General features: G+C 45.3%; 2 protein-coding genes across 2 annotated transcripts; one reads left to right on the top strand and one right to left on the bottom strand.

Moving 5' to 3' along the window:
• The first annotated feature begins 1,254 nt into the window (after nt 1–1,254).
• Nucleotides 1,255–8,748, top strand: tmem192 (transmembrane protein 192). Its single transcript, XM_037473109.2, has 6 exons — nt 1,255–1,410; nt 2,093–2,248; nt 2,584–2,845; nt 2,962–3,084; nt 7,733–7,838; nt 7,959–8,748. Exons 1-6 carry the CDS (start codon nt 1,330–1,332, stop codon nt 8,071–8,073), a joined length of 843 nt encoding a protein of 280 aa, XP_037329006.2. The 5' UTR covers nt 1,255–1,329; the 3' UTR covers nt 8,074–8,748.
• Nucleotides 8,749–16,181: 7,433 nt separating this feature from the next.
• On the bottom strand, nt 16,182–16,611 carry LOC119218119 (small integral membrane protein 31-like). Its single transcript, XM_037472263.2, has 2 exons — nt 16,467–16,611; nt 16,182–16,362 (listed from the first exon to the last, which is right to left on the bottom strand). The coding sequence occupies exons 1-2, from the start codon at nt 16,609–16,611 to the stop codon at nt 16,259–16,261; spliced, it is 249 nt and encodes an 82-aa protein (XP_037328160.1). The 3' UTR covers nt 16,182–16,258.
• Between the last annotated feature and the right edge of the window lie 2,169 nt (nt 16,612–18,780).

Genomic DNA, 18,780 nt, shown 5'->3' with positions numbered 1-18,780 from the left:
ATGACGTGACTGGTTCGGGTTGGATAACCTGGAGTAGCTTGACCATCATAATGCCTTACTCATCGTCATTACCTTCTCACTCTTTTTGGGGTTTTGTGTTTACAGTTTTGCATGAAAGAAGACCATATATAAGTTATTGTGGGTTGTGCTCGGATGCGGTAGTGTGAGTTTGACGTACGTCGTTGCTATGATCTCAAAAGCTGAACTCTAACTTTGTATCTTGTATGTTGTACATCCTCATCCTGATATTTCTGAATTGTTATGTGAATCTGGCTAACTCACACAAGCTTTTTTTCTTTAAAATGAATTTTACTGGAATAAGAATGCATGTTAATAATTATATACTTGTTGTTCTTTGGACTTTGAATATTTTTCCTTTAGGAAGTTTTAGCCATTGTTTATTCCCATAGTCTGACTGCATACGAATCAGTGCCTTATGTAAAGAATGCGAGGCTAGTGTATGTGGGGGGAGTATCTTCAACCTCACACAAACCTCTGGGTCTCGGCACATGTGTGGGTGTGTATGAAATCATGCATGTATAGGTTTGTATAAGCACAGTTCCATACCAGCAAAAAACATGGGAATAAATGGATTTCCTTATCACCTGCTGTTCTCTTCCATCTCCTCCCATGAGCTAAACCAATGACACAAAGTGATTTGCTGCTTCCTCCGGGTTAATTATTTCCCAGTGTAAGGACAGTTTCACAATGTCCTATAATCTCTCCTCGTCTGCCTCTATCACAAGTGTTGCCTCCCCAGAGTCTGAGCTGAATGTCTCTGTCCTTTGTGTGTCGTTGCCTCTATGTGAAAACCAGACAGCGTCTTCATTTAGAGGAATAGAGCACTCAGTCCATTGTCTTTTATAGCAAGTGTATGTTTATCAATAAAATATTTTGAATGGGATTCTTTGTCTTCTTGTTTATTTAAAATGCAGGTTAGTGTGTAAAGTATAACTGTCCAGAAAGATGTGCATAGATCAACATTTAAACAAGTTTAAAGGATTTGGATTGGTCGGATATACTCTGTTACATTATATTTATGATAAAACTTAAAATTCTCAAATTAATAGTTAATTCAAGTTATTATTGTGCAATTTAATTCTATAAATGATATGCCTGCCCATACAAAATAGTATTGTAGGGCGACTGCAGGAAATATCTTTTTTTAATTTTTTTTTACAATTCAATTACTTGATGTTCCTAGTGTAATGTCACGATGTTACCATAGGAACTAAAGATCATCTCAGATCGGAAGATCGGACGCATAACATAAGCGGACCGGAAATGCGCCAATATTATGTTTCGTTTCGTACCCGCCCCTTTTAGCTAATGGTTGTTCCTTGTTTATATGTCATTTTAAACGTGGAACAACAAAACAATATGGACTCAAAGGAACCCTCGCTTCACCCAGTATGTACCTGCCATTCAACGTTTACTGGTTTCTGTATCGACAGTGTAATACAATGTAGCATGTTAGCATGGGTTAGCTGACGTTAGCTAGCCAGTAAGCTCAAAACAGTTAGCCACACGACTGCTGTCTGTCGTGTCGTGTGACTAACTTTGAAATTATCCGATAAGCCAGAATCTGTTTAGTGGTTTTCTCGCCTGTTTCCTGTTTGGTGAGTGTCGTGTTTGTTGTGGTCTAGATTGGATAATAATCTCATCTGAGAAACGTTTCAGTTTCAGTTTCAGGCCCAAACAAATAAGCATACAAAGATGTCTAAAAAAATAAAATGACGAGGTCCATTAATTGAACAACGAGTTAACGTTAAAGGTTTTTGTATTTGCTTGTTGTTCCTTTGAAGTGGAGTTAGGCGTTACATGAAATATGAGGGCAACAGTACTGGGATGAGAGTAGTGATGCAAGACGTTAAATGTACAAAAACTGCAGTGCAAAAAAACCGTAATTTTATTACCTCAAAATAAGAACCAAAAGTACTTCAGTATTTCAGTCATGTAGTATTGAAGCATTCATGTCGAAGCTAGTTTTAACCTGTTTTAGGAACGGGATAAGACAAACTTCTGGTTTTAAAAAGAAACAACTCTATATTTACAGGCCTTCTGTAACTTGATAGTGTGTTGTTTGTTTTAGCCGGCCAGCTCCGCGGTAGACATGTCACGAAGCACAGAGGAGGACTCTTTGGTGGACGGACCTCTGATCTCTGCTGACGCCCTCCACTCTGCCATCAGGAGAGAGTTTCAGGCCGTGCCAACACCCTGCCATGCCGCCCTGCTGGCTCTGCTGCATGTATGATACATATATATATATATATATATTACGCTGTCAAAATTGCTCAAAATGACGTTGAAATATGTTAGAATGAGAGAGGGTATAATATATTCGGCGATATTCACACACACACACGCGCGTTACATAACTTTGGAAAAAACGTCTTAGAAAGTTCAATTTGGAAATAAACTGCTGAGAGCAACATGTTCAAACCAAGTTTGAAATAATATTGTCCCCACTATGCTTTAGTGCTGGACGTGTAGTTGTATTGATAGTATTTACTGATCTGTGCTGTCTATCATCTCCTGCTCAACATGTCCATCTCACTCGCAGTGCTCTCTCTTTTGTTTCAGGTTGTGTACGTGGTGTTGTCCATCTGTGTGGCGGTCTTGTGTGTGTTAGAGTTGGAGCAAAAGGATGTGTGCGTGAGTATTCTGGGTGACGTGCGAGGCGACAGTGTCATTGTGTTTGGTAAGGTGTGTTTGTGGGTGCTGGTGCTGCTGTTCACCGGGTGCGTGCAGCACCACCACAGCCAGGCCAGAAGCAGAGGGTATCTCCGATTCTACAGACAGACGCAGGGCCTGAAGCATCTGCCGCTTACCGTGCACTCTGCAGGTACGGACGCACACATGTTGTCGGGCAACTGTGAAGCCCTGCTGAACATGTAGGGGTCACTTTTCTCCACAAGATGGCAGTAAGAATGTCTGTATTTCTCTTGTGTTTCTGTGCAGGAAACGTTATTCTGCTGGTTGTTCTGGCTTTGCGATTATCACCGACTCTGCAAACCCAAATGCTGATCGGCGTCCTGGGGTCGGAGCTCTTGTTTGCGTTGCCGTGCCTCATCCATTACACAGGTAAACTGATCTCAGTGAAGCTATTCTGGTATTATCTCTCTCTGGTATTGCAGATTAGGGGTAGACTTTCAATGCACATATACACACACACACACACATTTCCAATGAACCACAACTTAAATCACTGCGGGTACATTTTTGATCGTCTAAAAACACTATGAGAAAGAAAAAATAAGAAAATAAGTTTAAAAAAATAGTTGATGTAACTAAGATGTGGGCTGTAAACTGAGAAAACAGCTTTCTTCAATTAGTGATAAAAACTTTGATTTCCTTTATCCACATTTTGAGGTATCTGCTATATATTTAAGTATTACATGCAAAAAGGCAACATGGCAGGATTCTCTTGAATAATGTAAAGTATGTAAAATATTTAATGTCTCACATTGATCGACATGGTATGAAAAAACCCTTTTGCAGTTTTACAGGAGCAGCATCATTTTCATGTTGATGGTGGTAGTTCTGTCTCTATATATAAACATATATATATATATATTTATATATCTATAGAGAGTGAGAGAGAGAGAGAGACACACCTTGTAGATCACAAAACACACACACACACACACTACCCCCATTCTCTATCTGAGCACATTCGCATCACAATACCCGCCCTGCCCTTTTCAGACTCGACAGCATGACAATCAACCATTCAGCTCCCTGTCCTCCCTCTGTCTCTCTTCCTGTGTCTCTGTCTCTCTCTCTCTCTCTCTCTCTCTCTTTCTCTCTCTGACGATCAGCTGACTATTTGCTTCTGATACAAACACCATGCAACCTTTGGACGAGATCTATTGTGTTTTTATACTTGTCTTTGACGTCAGGAATAAATTGGTTAAGTTGAAGGTTTGACTCGACTGTGTCGGTTGCCCGCTTGAGACGGCCTCCGCTGCAAAAACCTTCTAAAGGGATTCGATCCTTTTGCAACACAACGGAGCATTCGGCCTGTACTGTAACACGTGACTCGATTTGCTTTGAACAAGTCCAGCCATTTCAGAGATAAAGATTTACATGGTTATAATCCTCTGTGTTTAAATTTGGCATTTTGCCTCTGCTTCGATTTGGTGTAAACATCCCTTGGTCGAACACTTTAATCTATCAACTATTTGATAAATTCCAATGTTTAAATGGTAGGTATGCCTACACTCTAAAATAAGATTGAAACAAACTTGATGGTACCTTCCATTTACCTCCAAAGTCATAATTAACTTTGGATTTTGAGTTTTTTGGATTTTGAGTAGAAATAGACCAAAATAAAGGCCATGGTTTTATCTCTCAACGTAAACAATCGAGTCTTTGGATTTTGACGCGGAAGCCTGTGCAAGTTGTCACTGATATTGAGGCATTTTCAATACAGAGTGTCGTGTAGAATACGTTTGTTCCGATGGATCTTCCTTGATGTGTATTTCACATGGCGAGAAATATATAGTTTTTTTATTGTTTCAACCGCTACGGACAATAAACAAGTCATAATAAGACATTACAAATCTTGTTCGATGAAGTCCAACGCTGCCATAAGAGCCGCTTTATCAGAGGATATTGATATGGAAGAATGTCTAATGAAAGGAAATCCATATTAAAGGGGTGTTTGGCAGCCGAAGGGCGCAGATTTCGAGATAGCCGAGAGGAGATAAGACGCATTAGGATTTAGCCTAGCCAAGGGGTAGCCCTCGACCCACTCCACCCAAACACAGGGACACGCACACGCATTGTCCCCTGTGTTTACAGTGTGTGTGTGATTCAGCCTGTGAGGGGTGTGGGGGGGGGGTCCGTGTTCGCCCACCACATTCCTCCTCAGATCAGTGCAGTCGGGCACGACGCAAACGGAGCGACGCCTCGCAGCGCAAACCTCGAAGCACAAACACCACAAGCGCTCGCACACACGCACAGACCCACATTCCCCTCCTGATGCAGAGTCAAGGTGACATCAGAGAGTTCATTAGGATGGGGGGGGGGGGGGGTCGACAGAGATGAAAAACCTAATTTCAGAGGAGAAGGAGAGATATAGGGCCTGCAGCAATGAAGTCCATACAGGAAGGCCTCGTTCGACTTCTCTTTGAAGTGCATGCTCATTGTAAGTGAGTGAGTGTGTGTGTGTGTGTGTGTGTGTGTGTGTGTGTGTCTTTGAGGTTTGCTGTATGTTTCTGCCTCTCTCATTTTAACATGAATACACTCTCCTCTATAGACCTCCATGCACATCAAAGCCATGTCTTGGCCTTCAAAGGCTAAACTTAGAATACATCCCTCTCTTCTGCCACTCCAGAAGTTAGTGTAAGCACTGCAGGGCACGGGGTGGACACACACACACACACACACACTCTGAAACACACACACACACACACAACAGTATATGTCACTATCACACACTCTGAAACACGTACCGACACTACATACAACTATAGATGGTTGTTTTCTCTTTTTTGTGAGTCCTGTCGTGGCACTGCACTGCATGCAGATGGATGACCGCAACGTCTCCCTTATCGTATGAGTCTGTTCCGAACCGCCATGCTTCAGATGTCTTTCCAACTGGTTATAATTTATACTCTGGTGTGGAGTTGTCTTTATAATCTTTCTATGTAGAACAAAAAAAACAGTTAAGTAATCTTGTTATAGTTATCTTTAGAAAGATGTTTATCCCTAAATTGAAAAAAACGATCTCAGGAGCAGGCCGACCTGCTTGTTAACCGACAACCAACCTCAAGCTGTATTCTTCCTATAAAAGAAACACTGCTGTAGCTGTGCACGGCTACTTATTTGGGTTTTTCTCATTTCTGCATTCATGAATAACTAATAAATGCACATTGCCGGTTACATGTGCTGCATGTGACACAGAGCAGGACTTCTCCCCATGCAGACCGGAGACTTCCTTTCCCTTTTGAACTCACTCCAATGTGCCTCGCTGCCGCTGAAAGGCGTTCGAGGCGCTTCTCGCCTTGCGTGAGTCACGCTCGTCAGGCGCCGCCGCCGCCGCGCTCGTCGGGGTCCATTTCCTCCCCAGTTTCTTTTGATTGTGATTCAGGCGGTGCAGAGTTGTGATCGGTGTCGGTGGCACCCATCAGCTGTTAGCACCTCCTTCTGGTCCGCTGTTATCACCTGGAGAGAGGGGTCGGGGTCTGAGCACTGTCTGTCCGGTCGCGTGAGGTCCTCGGGAGCCTCTAACAGGGACGCGTGAAATGCGTCACTTCCTTTACGGCGCTCGCGCTCCCATCCGTCTGTTTATCTGTCCATCCGCTAAAGGGTCTGTCTCTGGTGTTGGCCCCATGCTGTAATACAGCAAACCACAGAGGCCCGAGGGACCACTTGAATATCTTAAATGAACCTCGTCCCGATGTCACTTTTGCATTGTTTGCCTTTCGTTTCGGGTATTTACAGGTTTGTTAATAGTACAAATAGAGCTAACGCTCTTGTTTTGGTGAAATCAAGGTTTTACTGGAGTTTACATGAACCCACAGTAGCAGATGTGCAGTTTTCAGTCTTATAATTCACCCTGGAACGTACACACCTTCATTTTTTAACAAACAACACAGGGGAAAAAAATGAAGCTAGTGGAGCAAACAAAAGCCATTCTATACAATACATGCATTTTACACGCATGACCCCCCAACGACTACATGTACTAACCAGGTCTCAACAACCAAACCTTTTACAACTGTTTAAACTGATTATGCCTGTTTTTTATAATACATTTTTTGTGAATCAATTCACTAAATAATTGGGAGGTTTAAGCAATTTTTAGGATATTGATATCTAAGAAATTTTCCACAGTACCTATTTTTCCAAATACATTTTTTTTAAACCCAAATGGGATTGATACCATTCGAGATTGTTTTTTAAAGACCGGTAAACTCTTCCAGCCGCTTGTTATTTATTGGAGAGGCGTTTGTGTTTCTGCTTTGTCGTTTCTGGCACAAAGCTCTTAATTTCTCTGCCTTTCTGGAATGTCTTTCTCTCTCTCTCACACATACCTGCTTGCTATTGCTTTATTTACAGATAAAACACACACACACACACACACACACACAGGCACACAGATTTAGGACCTCATTATGCAGGAATGTGCAGTATTTCTTTAGATTGTGTGTGAGTGTGGATGCTGAGATATTGCACTGTAACAAAGTAAAGATAGAGCTCTTTAGAACCTCCCTGACAATTTCCTTTGGCTAATGACACTTGAGTCTTATCAACGCTCTTCTCTCTGCCCTTCCTCACACATTCAGGCCTGTAACCACACACACACACACACACCACGGCCTTATCTGATTCAAGCAGCACTAACATCTGCCAACATATTTTTGCTGTGGCTCCTCTTGCAGCTACTGGAGACTCGACACCCACACCTTGCTGCTAACCCCGCCTCCTGTGTAAAGGTGTATGTTTAGGGTGTTAGAATTAGAGGTTTGAGTGCAGGATATGGCAGCTCATAAGGACTAAGTGCAGGATACAACAGTCCGTGTGTGTTTAAGAGAGGGAGAGGGATGTAAAACTGTAAAAAAAAAAAGAAACGTGTGCAGTTTCTCACCCGAGTGATTCCTGTTTGCAGAACGTCTCTCGCCGCCCACTAACGTCTGCGTGTCTTTGTGTGCGGCCGAAAGAAAGATGGTTTGAGGAACGTGGAAGGGAAAACTAACGGAGCATTTTATGTTTGTGCTTTCAGTCCAAGTGATGCGCTTCAACCGCGAGCGAGCCGCACCAGATGTGAGCCAGGAGGAGAACTCACTCAGCCACAGCGTCAGCAGCCTGCCGAGGGAGACCGGCTTCAGGTACAGCCACAAAAATCTTTTATTTGGATTGACTCTAAATTACATTCCCCCCCCCCCAGGAGCACAGGGCGGTTGATTGGTGAGGGAGATTAATTTAGCTCCTTATTGTTTGTGTAACAGAGAGGGCTCCAATCTGCAGGAGGTGGTGGAGAAACAGGCCGACCTGATCGAGTACTTGAAGCAGCACAACACCCTGCTGAGCAAGAGGCTGCTCAACCTCACCGCTCAGCACTGACCACAGTCACAGGCCTCCTCCTCCTCCTCCTCCTCCCTGTGAGCCGGAGCCAGATCACTTAAACGCTCCACTCTCTGGACACAAAGGAGAGGGGGGGGGGGGAGGGAGAGATCTGTGGGTTTGAGGGAGACGGCGAGAAGCTGGAAGAAAAACACTGTATAAAAGACTGATAGCGAGGTAATCCCTGTGCACACAAGCACCTGTGCGCACGGGCACGAGACGGGAGGGCTTCTCCACGAGGCACCTGAGAAGGAAAGATAAAGCAGCAGCAGCAACAACAGCAGTAGGAAGAAGGGGAGGAGGAGGTGGGCCGTAAGTTGGGGGTGCAGTTAAAGAGGCAAAGTGGGAGGAGGAGCAGAGCAGTCATGGGTCACAGATCAGAGGTGAGGTTTTTTTTATTTTTTATTATCACTGTGCAGAGACCTCCAGTGACCCGCGTATGCCGCCGCATGTTGAGAGAAACACAAGAGGCAAGATTTGTTTTAGAGCTCATCTACACTAAGAGATACTGGAGAGAGAGGTTTTAAATCGTCGAACAAAATTAAAAAAATCTCATAACGCTGTGATTGTTGTATTTTATCTGTCCGAATGTGTAAATGCTTTGTTTGGAAGCTTTTTTGTTTGTGTATTTGTGATCAAATTCCAATGAATATTTAATAAACACATTTCTCTTTTTTTTTTCTTTTTAAATGGCATTTTATTGTCAAGCCCTTTCAGATGTTTTCTATACGGTGTAGTAAGAGCCAAAAGCCCAAACAATACAGACCGGTATGACCGTCTTTCACCGCCTCACCTGCTCCGTGGGAAATTTCAACTGCAACGGGATCTGCGTTAACGCAATATTGGAGTCGTCATTTTTAGCCCTTGGTGTTTGTGCCCCCCCCCCCCCCCCGGCTGTGCTCCTCTGTGCTCTTTAACTCCTCGGGGAGCGCTGAGTTTACGACTCCTCACCCGCGCGGCTCAGGCTGAGAGCCCGGTAATCGTGGCCGATTAAAAGAAACGCTACATTTGATACATTTTTAAAATTTTATTAAAAAGATTATAAATGAAACTCGATAAACATTTGAAGTGCATACATAAATTATAGACACTTTGTAGGAACACCCGCCGCGTTCACTGAGATGCTTCCAGCTCTTTGGTCCGTAGCTTTGAAGTCCAACGTGGAATAGACACGATGAGGCTGTTGCTCCTTTTCACTTCACACAGAGGGAAGGTGCTTGCAACTGGGATCTGTTTCCACCAGCACATGTTTTTGTTCTTTTTTTCCCCCCCCAGTGGGGATAAAGGCAGTTCATTGTAGCCCTGTTGCAGCTACATACATACTTTATAGTCTTTAAATTACATTTTCACTGCGTCTCCTCCCCTTTGCAGTCCGTGTGTCGATACTGGGACCCATCCTTGGTGTTTGGGCCTCGCACGTCACATCCGCTCTCCTCAGGTCACCTCCATTCTTGTGCTTCAAACTGTGATGGAGAAGAAAAAAAATATGAATTTAGCGTCCAGATAAAGATATTTCAGGGTATGAAAAAAAACAATCTTAAGTAGCCGTAGTCAAAAAACAAAAACCTCAGTCTGAACCCCCCCCCTACCCCCCGCCCCTCCTTCCTCTTCATCGTTAGTGAGATTTATGTCTGAGCCCTTGCACGTCTGTTCTATGTGAACACACACCTCTGCCGCTAATCACACACACTCCTTAACTGCCACCTGCAGGGTCTGTGACCTTGTTTTGTTCCGTGTATCACACAGCTCTGCTCATAACCTTTTTATTTTCCCTTTCCACAGAAACACGTGTGTGAGTGCACACGTCTCACCTTAAGGGAAGGGTACTCTGGAGTGGAGAGGCAGGCAGCGTCTGTACGGGCAGTGGTGCTTGTGGTATCTCCTACGTAGGTTCAGCCAGTCTGGAAGAAACAGATTTTATTGTAATATAGAATACGGTCAAGGAATAAACGTTGTGATTTATAACATCAAAATGTAATTTTCAATGTACAATTCCTTCTAAAGTCAGAATTAGATTTGCAGTTCGTCCCCCCCCCCCTCCTGCAAATCACTGGACACGCCTAATTAATAGGGGGTTACCCAGCCTGTGTGTTTTAGCACCCAAAGTGATAAAAACAACAGCGCCTCCGGTCACCATTTTCTATGCAAGTCAAATTTTTGGAACTAACAAAAGCCTAATTATGTCCCCAAGTTTTCCTCTGTTGACCAAAGATAAGCCCCCTTTTCATAGGTATCATTGTTTGGACCCATTTACCATCTCAAGGCGACCCCCCACCCCCCTCCCCCCACCTAATAAACTGGGACGCACAGACCTAACACGTGGTTATTTTTTTTTTTTTAAACGTCCCTAATAAATCCACTTTGACTCCTGCGGTCAGCAGACTGCCAGCCAAGCCCAGGAAGAGATAAACTGCCAGATGACTTTATGACTCCCTCTTCCTCCCCCCCCCCCCCCCCCCTCCTCCTCTCCCTCTCTCCCGCCTCTGAAAGAAACTGCACCCCACGCCCCGAAGGCAGGCTTCTTTACACTTGGCACTGCTCCTCCATGTCATGTTAATAAAGCCGGGGTATTTGCATGGCGTTTTTTAACACCGCGATTAACAAAAGCGCGCCGGAGTGCCTTCGAGCCGCGGACAAAGGGGGCTCCTTGAAGGTCGCCGCTGTGCGATCCCCGGCGGCGCTTCGCTCCCGTCCCTCCCTCTTCCTCCCTTCATCATCATCCTCCTCTCCTCCTCGTCGTCGTCGTCGTCACGTGAACCCAATGATGGCGACCCCCCCCCCTAAAAAAAAGCATATGCTGTGGAACCGGGCCGTTGATTTTGTGCAGAAAAGCGCACCTGTTGCCTCAACACCGCGCACGAGTAGGTCTCATTTCCTCCAATTAGCAATGAAAGAAAAAAAATATGAAAAACGTTGAAGAAAATTATTATAAGTTCTGGTGTCCCACGTGTTTAGTAGCTTATATTTTTGTTTTGTTTTAATTCAATTAACCATTTTATTTCATTGGCAGTTTTTTAAAACTTTTCTTTTTTTTTAATTCTTAAATTAAGTCGCGACAACTGGTGTCGCACCACATTGATAAAGAGTTCGTACGTTAGCTAACGCTAGCTACCGCCACGGTGATTTACGGAACATCGGGTTTTATTCACACTTCGGCCCACGTTGTATCACTACAGCGGCCAAAAAAAGAGTTATTAGAGTATTGTCATCATTATACGTTTGTGGGTAATACGTTTTAAGCTAAAGGTTTTGACCCCGCGAAAATTAACCGTATCGATAATTTAGCTAGCGAGGAGCAAAAGTGCCGTTTCTATGGTTACAGTTCATTGCACATTGCGCGGTGTATGAGCAAGACCGCGGTTTAAAACCTCTGACGGGGCGGGGGGGGGCTAATTTTACTCTCCCCGTGTAAACGGACACCTGCTTTGAGCACCTCCGAAAACCTGGGCGCGTGGATGCTGCTTACCTGGCCTGACGGAGGAGACCGATGCTACGCAGGCTACGAGCAGCAGCAGCAGGTAGAGCAGGTCGAAGATCCTCATGGCTGCGGTTGGCTTCTGAAGAAAGTTGTGTGTGTGGGGGGGGGGTCTTTTGTTTAAAAAAAAAAAAAAACGCCTGGAGAGTGACCCGGTGACCCTGATCGGGACCGGCGATGCTGAGCGTGTTCCTCGATCTCCTCCCGCTGTGTCTCAGTCCAGATGGCCCACCGAGGGAGGGTCCAGAGCTTCGGTGAGACCTCTTCTTCTCCTTCAGGACTGTGAGTAGGTTTCCTCCGCAGGAATGCACGGGTTCAAAGTGTGCGTGCGTGCGTGTGTGTGTCCGTGCGCGTGTGGGTCCAGTGAGAGTGTGATTGTCTCTATGTTGGAGAGCAAAGTGGCAAAGATGCGTCTCCCCCCTTCTCCTTTATACAGCCTTTTTTTTTCTAGAGGGAGGTGGAGTATTGGGGAGGGGGTGTAGCTCCCACAGCCGCCCCCACGTCAACCCCTGACACACACACACACACACACACACACAGAGAGACTTCAGCATTGCACATATTGACCCCACATGTAGAGGTTAATTTAAATGACAGGAAGCCCCCTCCTCACCCTCCAACTGCCCCCCCCCCCTCCGAGACCCTCTTGCGTGCAAGTCGTGTATGTGGGCGTCTTGGAATACTTTTATGAATCAGAAGTTTTCAAAGTAGCCGTTTCTTCAACGTCGGAGAGGAGGGGGCCAGATCCCTCCTTCCTCAGCGGCCCCCCTACCCCTCCTCCGCTCTGAGGAGGAGGACACTCGCATCTGGGGCATTTGGGTGGATGCGTGGTATAGGTGGTGGAGAAAGGGGGGGGGTGGTGTTTGCATCCATCGAGCATTTCGGAGCCGGGGGGTCCTGACTGAGTGAAATGCAGCGCCGCATCAGACTAACGACACACTAAAGAAGTCCTTACTCTGTCTGTCAGGTTGCCATCTGCTGTCTCTCTGTCTGTCTGTGTTTGTCTGTCTGTTCGGGGGGGGGGGGGGTGGTGGCATCTTCTCATTAGTACATGTATCGAACATCAATGTGTTTTGGCACTGACCGAAATACGTTTGTGTTAATGCTGTCAGGGCATCAGATGCATGATGGAATTTTGCAAATGAAAACGCTTTTATTCTGAAGCTTTGTTTTCGACCAACTGATTGGCCCGAAAATGGTGCACTCTCCTGTTTTAACTACAAAAAAGCTTTAGCAACCCTTCAAGTAAGGTATCAAAAAAATAACGGGTTTCAAAAGCTGCGCAGCGGGGAATGAGCACCCCCCCCCCCCCCCCCCCACGCTACCCCGCCCTCCATCTCCCGCAGGCTGTCAGGAGGCGTCCCCGGGGATTTTCCCCCAGGTGAAGCACGTCACTTTGACTTCTGCAAAGCTGCGGGGACTCATTAGCGTGTCTGCTCGCGGCCCGTCTCTGCGGACTGAGACTCCCCATTCAGCGGCGAGCTAATGAATTAACACATTAAGATGAAATGTCAGCCATTACATGTGAATGAGGATTAGAGAAGCAGCAGGACGCTAATGGACCATCGGCTCAAAATGGTCCCAGAGACTTTGAACAAGCATCTGCACCCTCAGCTTTCTCCAGCCCTCCAAAACCAAAAAAAATACCCAAAACAGGACAAAAAGAGTCTGAGTCTTAAGTTTGTGTTTTTTGTTCAGCGGTCCGAGCGTGTGTTTGTCTTTCGTTACGTCCTCGGACATTTCGTCTTTTTATTGCTTTATGGTGTTTGCAGAAATGTTGCTTGAAGTGACACGGATTCCTTGTGGGTTTGGTTAACGTGCACACACACACACACACACACACACACACACCCCCGCCCCCCACCCCACGCGTACGCACTCATTCATCCGGCTGCAGACAATCAGCTGAGGTATGTACTTCGTTTCTGTGGGCGAGCTGCGCTTTGCATCGGCTGCCATTGTCTTTTAAAAAACTTTTATTTTCCCTGTTTGAATATGGTAATTTTGTTTCAATTGTCATTCAGAGCCGCCTGGTATCCACTTCACCAAACTGCAGCCACACTCGGGTTTCTCCCAGGTTCTGCCCTCGGAAACAGAAACGAGTGAATGGTTTACCTGACTCTCCCCACCGGGTTTTCTGTGTGACCAAGGAAAGCGTGTTGTAATATTTGCTCTTCCTGGGGATTATACGTCTTTACAGGGATTACCCGGCCTCCTCAAACACCCCCCTACGAGAGAAGCAGGCACACACACACACACACACACACACACACACACACACACACACACACACACACACACACACACACACACACACACACACACACACACACACACACACACACACACACGTGGAGGGAAACCCTGCAGCCTCAGTACCTTGGCAGGGCTGCACAGATGAACCCCCCCCATCTCCCCTGACAAAGGTTATCCTTTGGTGTGTGTGATTAGAAGCGTGAGGTACAGGACTTCAGTACCGACCAAAAGGTGTTTACATGAATAGTTTGCTCTGATAACATTGACATTGTGCCAAATTGCAAAAAAATTCCTGAGCCTAAGACGTCTTCAGGAGTTTGTTTTGAGTACTGAAAGCTGTCTTTGACATATTCTTTGATTAGACTGAGCTTTATGGAAATTCATATTTTTCCAATGTTGGACAATTTATTTTTCCTTCATTCACAAAATATAAAACACTTGAGAACTTCTGAAAATACGGTAGTTAAAAAGCGCCATCTTTGAATTTCCTTGAAAATCGAAACTTTTAATACCATTTATAACTAATACTTATGGAAACCTTTTTTACTACTAACTATTTTTACCAATTACCTGAACCTGTTGGAAACCAATTTATGGAACTTCTCTTAATCGCTCTTCAGATAAATATTCAATTAGAGTAATCCTTATTGCTACATCTTAGCATTACAATCACAAAACGTTTCATTGTACCCAATTACAGCCCCAGCATCAATGTGACACCCTCAGCCAGCGTCCTCGTGCATCTTCAGTCAGTCGGAGGCCACAACGGATCGTGTGTAACTCAGGAAAGAGTGTGCAGTGTATCCGTCGGCGCTCCCGCTTAGTGACTGCGATCTTTACGACGTCGGAGGAAGCTCCGGCCTCTCCTCCCCTCCTCAAATGTCACTTTCTTCTTCCTCTTCGCCCCGCGTCCTGCTGTCCAGGTCACGCAGATAAAGAAAACCGGTTTCCGAACGTCACGGCGCTGCGCTCACACGCTCATAGGTGACCGATTTAAAGAAGAGAGATAACTGCGTAAAGTGTCCTCGTCAGGTGGGGCCCCACCACAAGCCCCCTCCACTGACTCCACACAACAACGCGGGGGTCCCTTATTCTCTCACATCTTACTGACAAAACTGTGAATCTAATAATTGACTAAAACCTCATCAGTTTCTAATTGATATTGTGATTCGCATTAACTTGGATTTTATTCATATTGCCCAGAGAATCGCCCCTTAATGACATTTAAGGAAACATCCGCTTCGCTTCATTAAAGTTAGCGATTTAACCCGTCACTCATTTTTATAAAGAAAACCTTGATTTTGGTTGTTCCGCATCGTGACCCCGCTGCATTGACCGTGGACGTTCCCTCCTTCCGGAGGAGAGTGTCGGGGAAAGTAAGAGAGCAGAGAGGTCACGTGCCGTGATGTCTAACTTTTCCTCTCGGGCTCAATGCTGTGTGTGTGTGTGTAGGTGTGTGTGTGTGTGTGTGTATGTGCCGGCGCTGATTGCGATCTAAATGGCTGGGATGGGTGTCCATCGTTAGACTGATAGCAGGCCCCGTTGTCATGCCGCTGAGGTCATCAGTGTTAATGAGGGACGCGGCCGGCCAGAGCTTAATGACTCTTAAAACCCTTTATCTGGAATTGGGCCCATACAAAACCCAATGGACGCATATACACATGAACAGCAATGAACGGCCAATACACACGCGCCGGCCGTATGGACCATCAGCACGCACATCTCGCAAATGAGCAGGGCGGCGGGGGGGGGGGGGGGTTTCTTTCTTTTTTTCCTCTTCTTTATGTCTTTCTTTTTCCTCTTTCTCCTCCTGCGACAATCAAAAAGATAGGATCTCACGACGGTTGATTAACTCGCCCTTTATTCCCGGAGCGGCCTCCTCCCCTCCGCCGGGCAGCTAGACGGCCGACTGCGGAGGAGTGACGGAGGGCTCAGGGGTCGAGGGGCAAACTCTACAGGGAGCAGCCTCTAACCCCCCCCCCCCCCCTCCCCACCCAGGATGTCACCCCAATAGAGCTTCAGGGGCCAAAAGTCACCCGGTTTGTTAAATCCTCACCCAGACACAGCGGCTTCGCGGCCTCCGTGCCCTTCTTCTTCTTCTCTTCTTCTTCTCCTTGCAATTTTTTTTTTTTAAATATCAACATTCTGTAGTCGGTGCCCTCTTTTCTTTGTGTGTACGACTTGTGGATAATGGGGGGGGATTTACAGACATTTATTTAAGGGCAAACGTTCAATGTTCAACTGGAATAGTCAACAATTTGTGGCTGCTCGTCAAGCTCATGTGAAAGACCAGTTTGAACAGAGAGGTGCATGACCGTTATCTTGTAGATGTAGATAGGACCAGTAGTCAGGAGGCAGGGTTAATTCCCCCCCCCCCCCCCAAAAAAGGGACATTTTCAGCTCATTTTGAGCCATTTGTGAGTAGTTGACATTGAAATTCTGCAGCACACAACATCAAGGTGGAGATCTCTGGCTTTTACTCGCTGGTTTCTGTCCGGCTCTCTTGGTGATGACTCTGTGCTTTCTGTTAAACTTCTTTGCTCCATAGACGCTTTCCTCTGAAACACAGAGGACACAATGAACATCATGCGGCATTGGAGAGGCTGACACTGTGTGTTTGTCTGACACCAGAGGGGGAGTGGGGGGGGGGGGGGGGCGTAACCTGGACGGTCTTCTGGTTCGATGCAGACCGACGCCAAGCCGAACAGCGTGAGGATGACGAAGGCAACGAAGATGAAGGTCAGCTCGAAGCCGGAGAAGGGCAGTTCCATCGACACAGCTAGCCAACACAGAGCAAGGTACCTCATGTAACATCTTCACAGCACGACGCCAGGTAAAAAAACCTTCTTACAAACTCACACAATTTGGTGACTTTTAATAACACAACAGCAACCAGTTTTTACCGATGAGATCCAGGTTGTACATCAAAATATTTTCCTTTTTCCATTAAAACCTGAAATGTATTTTAATACAACAACAGGCTATAGGATAGAAATCTGATTGTATGTGAAGGACACAGTTGTGCTGCTTTTTTGTGTGAACTGTTGGAACCAGTTCACAAATCTGAGACGTGGCCAGTAAATCGGATGTTTTTAGAATAATGAACATGAATATGCAGTTAAAATGAGAACGACTTGTACATTCGCAGTGAAAGAACTGGTTATCTTGAAAATGGTGAAATTCATTTGGTATTCTTCACAAACGCCAGTGTTTGTGCATTTAAAAAAGTAAAACGTGGTTTGAATAGCAACGCTGTTTACTCCGAGCGTCCGGTGCAGTGTTGTGTTGCCTCCACCGGAAGGCGCCACAGCCTTATTGAAGGTGCCTCAATCGGTTATAATGACTCATGCTCTTCAGTTCTACAGAGCATCGTGAAGATTTTCACCGTATTAACAATCAAAACATGTCACTGTTCAGAATAAAAATACGTTCTTTTTTCCCCAAGTTAACAGACAGAGTATGAATCCATGACTAAACATTTTTTTTAACACCACTTCAAGTAAATTGAAAAGACGGACAGTTCACTGGAATTCTTAAGAGGCATCAAGTAACACATTAGCGAGTATAATTTACATCGGCGCCATTTGCCTTTATATGAATGAATCTTAATGGCCTGTGATTCACACGTTTTTCTTGACGCTGTAAATCAGCTCATTCACACAGGTTCCACCCTGTAATCCCAGATGAGAAATTCCTGTAGCGTGTAAAAAAGCGTTTCTGTAGCTGTAAACTTTGAGCAGAGATGTCCGTTGTTTCTTGTTGAGCAAATTCAACAAAGCGCAAAAGACAAGTTAGCAAAGCTTGTGCAACTCACCAGTAGAAAGAATTAGGAGGAATCTATTTTCAGATGTGAAGACAAAAAAAAACCTCTACTCTGCGTCCTCACACACACACACACACACACACTCTCAAAGAGGAAAGAAAGCAGGGTTGGGATTCCGTCTGCCGAAGCAGCCGCTTGTTTATTGACTTATTTCTTATACAGTGTAATCTAGGCCGCTCCTTTGTGCCACATCCTGGAGGCCTGAGTGGGTTCGAATGACAACGTACGCACACGCGCTCAGAAGTCCCCAGTTAGACTTTGCCCTCGGTGACTGATAACACACACTCACACGGGTCTTTCAGCCGACTCGTCCTCATCGGGACGGACGGGGAGCAAGAGAGGGGGGGGGGTGGGGGGAGCGCTGAAGGCCTCCCCCGAAGTTTTTCATTCTGGTGAATCTCCTCAGACGACGAGTTCCTCGTTCTGTGGAGGACTGGTCTCTGTTGGATAGAAAATAAACTTTTGGGTTTCCCTCCCTTCTATATTTTTAACACATTGAAAGAAGAAGGAAATTGCTGTGTCATTACGAGTGGTGAACATTCATTGAATCATGAACGTACGTTTAAACGCAGAGGAAAGCTTCCGTAAAAGCTACAAAGTGGACCTTTGGAGCTGGGACGGTTCCTCAGGTGATGTGTATACATTTCTCAGTTTTATGCGCTTTATACGTCGTACATCGGTCTGTTCTGATTGTGGGGGTCATAGATTAACCTGCATGCTCCAAAATGATTAAACATTAGCAGCACTAATTTAAAGGCTGTTAAACATAAGAGTAAAAAATAGGGACACAACCGTGAAAAGCTCTATGAAAACAAGTATTACAGTTGTCATGGTGAACTTGCCGTTATGCAGCATAATATACTGATGCCGCTGGGATTTTTGGGTCATCTGTATTCAATGCAATCAATGTATACTACACACATACTACACACCCCGTTGCCAGTTTATTGGTTTCATTGGTATTGGATGAAGTTTTCTCCATCACATAAAGGTTGACAAACCAAATTCTATCCACAAAAAAAGATTAACATAAGTTTTAACAAAGTTAGTCCAAAAAAACAAAGTCGGTCCCCCCAGTAGTCTATTTAGTCCATAGATTTGTTTCAATGCAAAGTAAGTTTGTGCCCCATTGAGTGAATAAGGTGTGTGTGTG

This window comes from Pungitius pungitius, chromosome 9 (genome assembly GCF_949316345.1).
Source record: "Pungitius pungitius chromosome 9, fPunPun2.1, whole genome shotgun sequence".
Classification (NCBI taxonomy): domain Eukaryota; kingdom Metazoa; phylum Chordata; class Actinopteri; order Perciformes; family Gasterosteidae; genus Pungitius; species Pungitius pungitius.
This window is presented reverse-complemented; position numbering and strand designations above follow the sequence as displayed.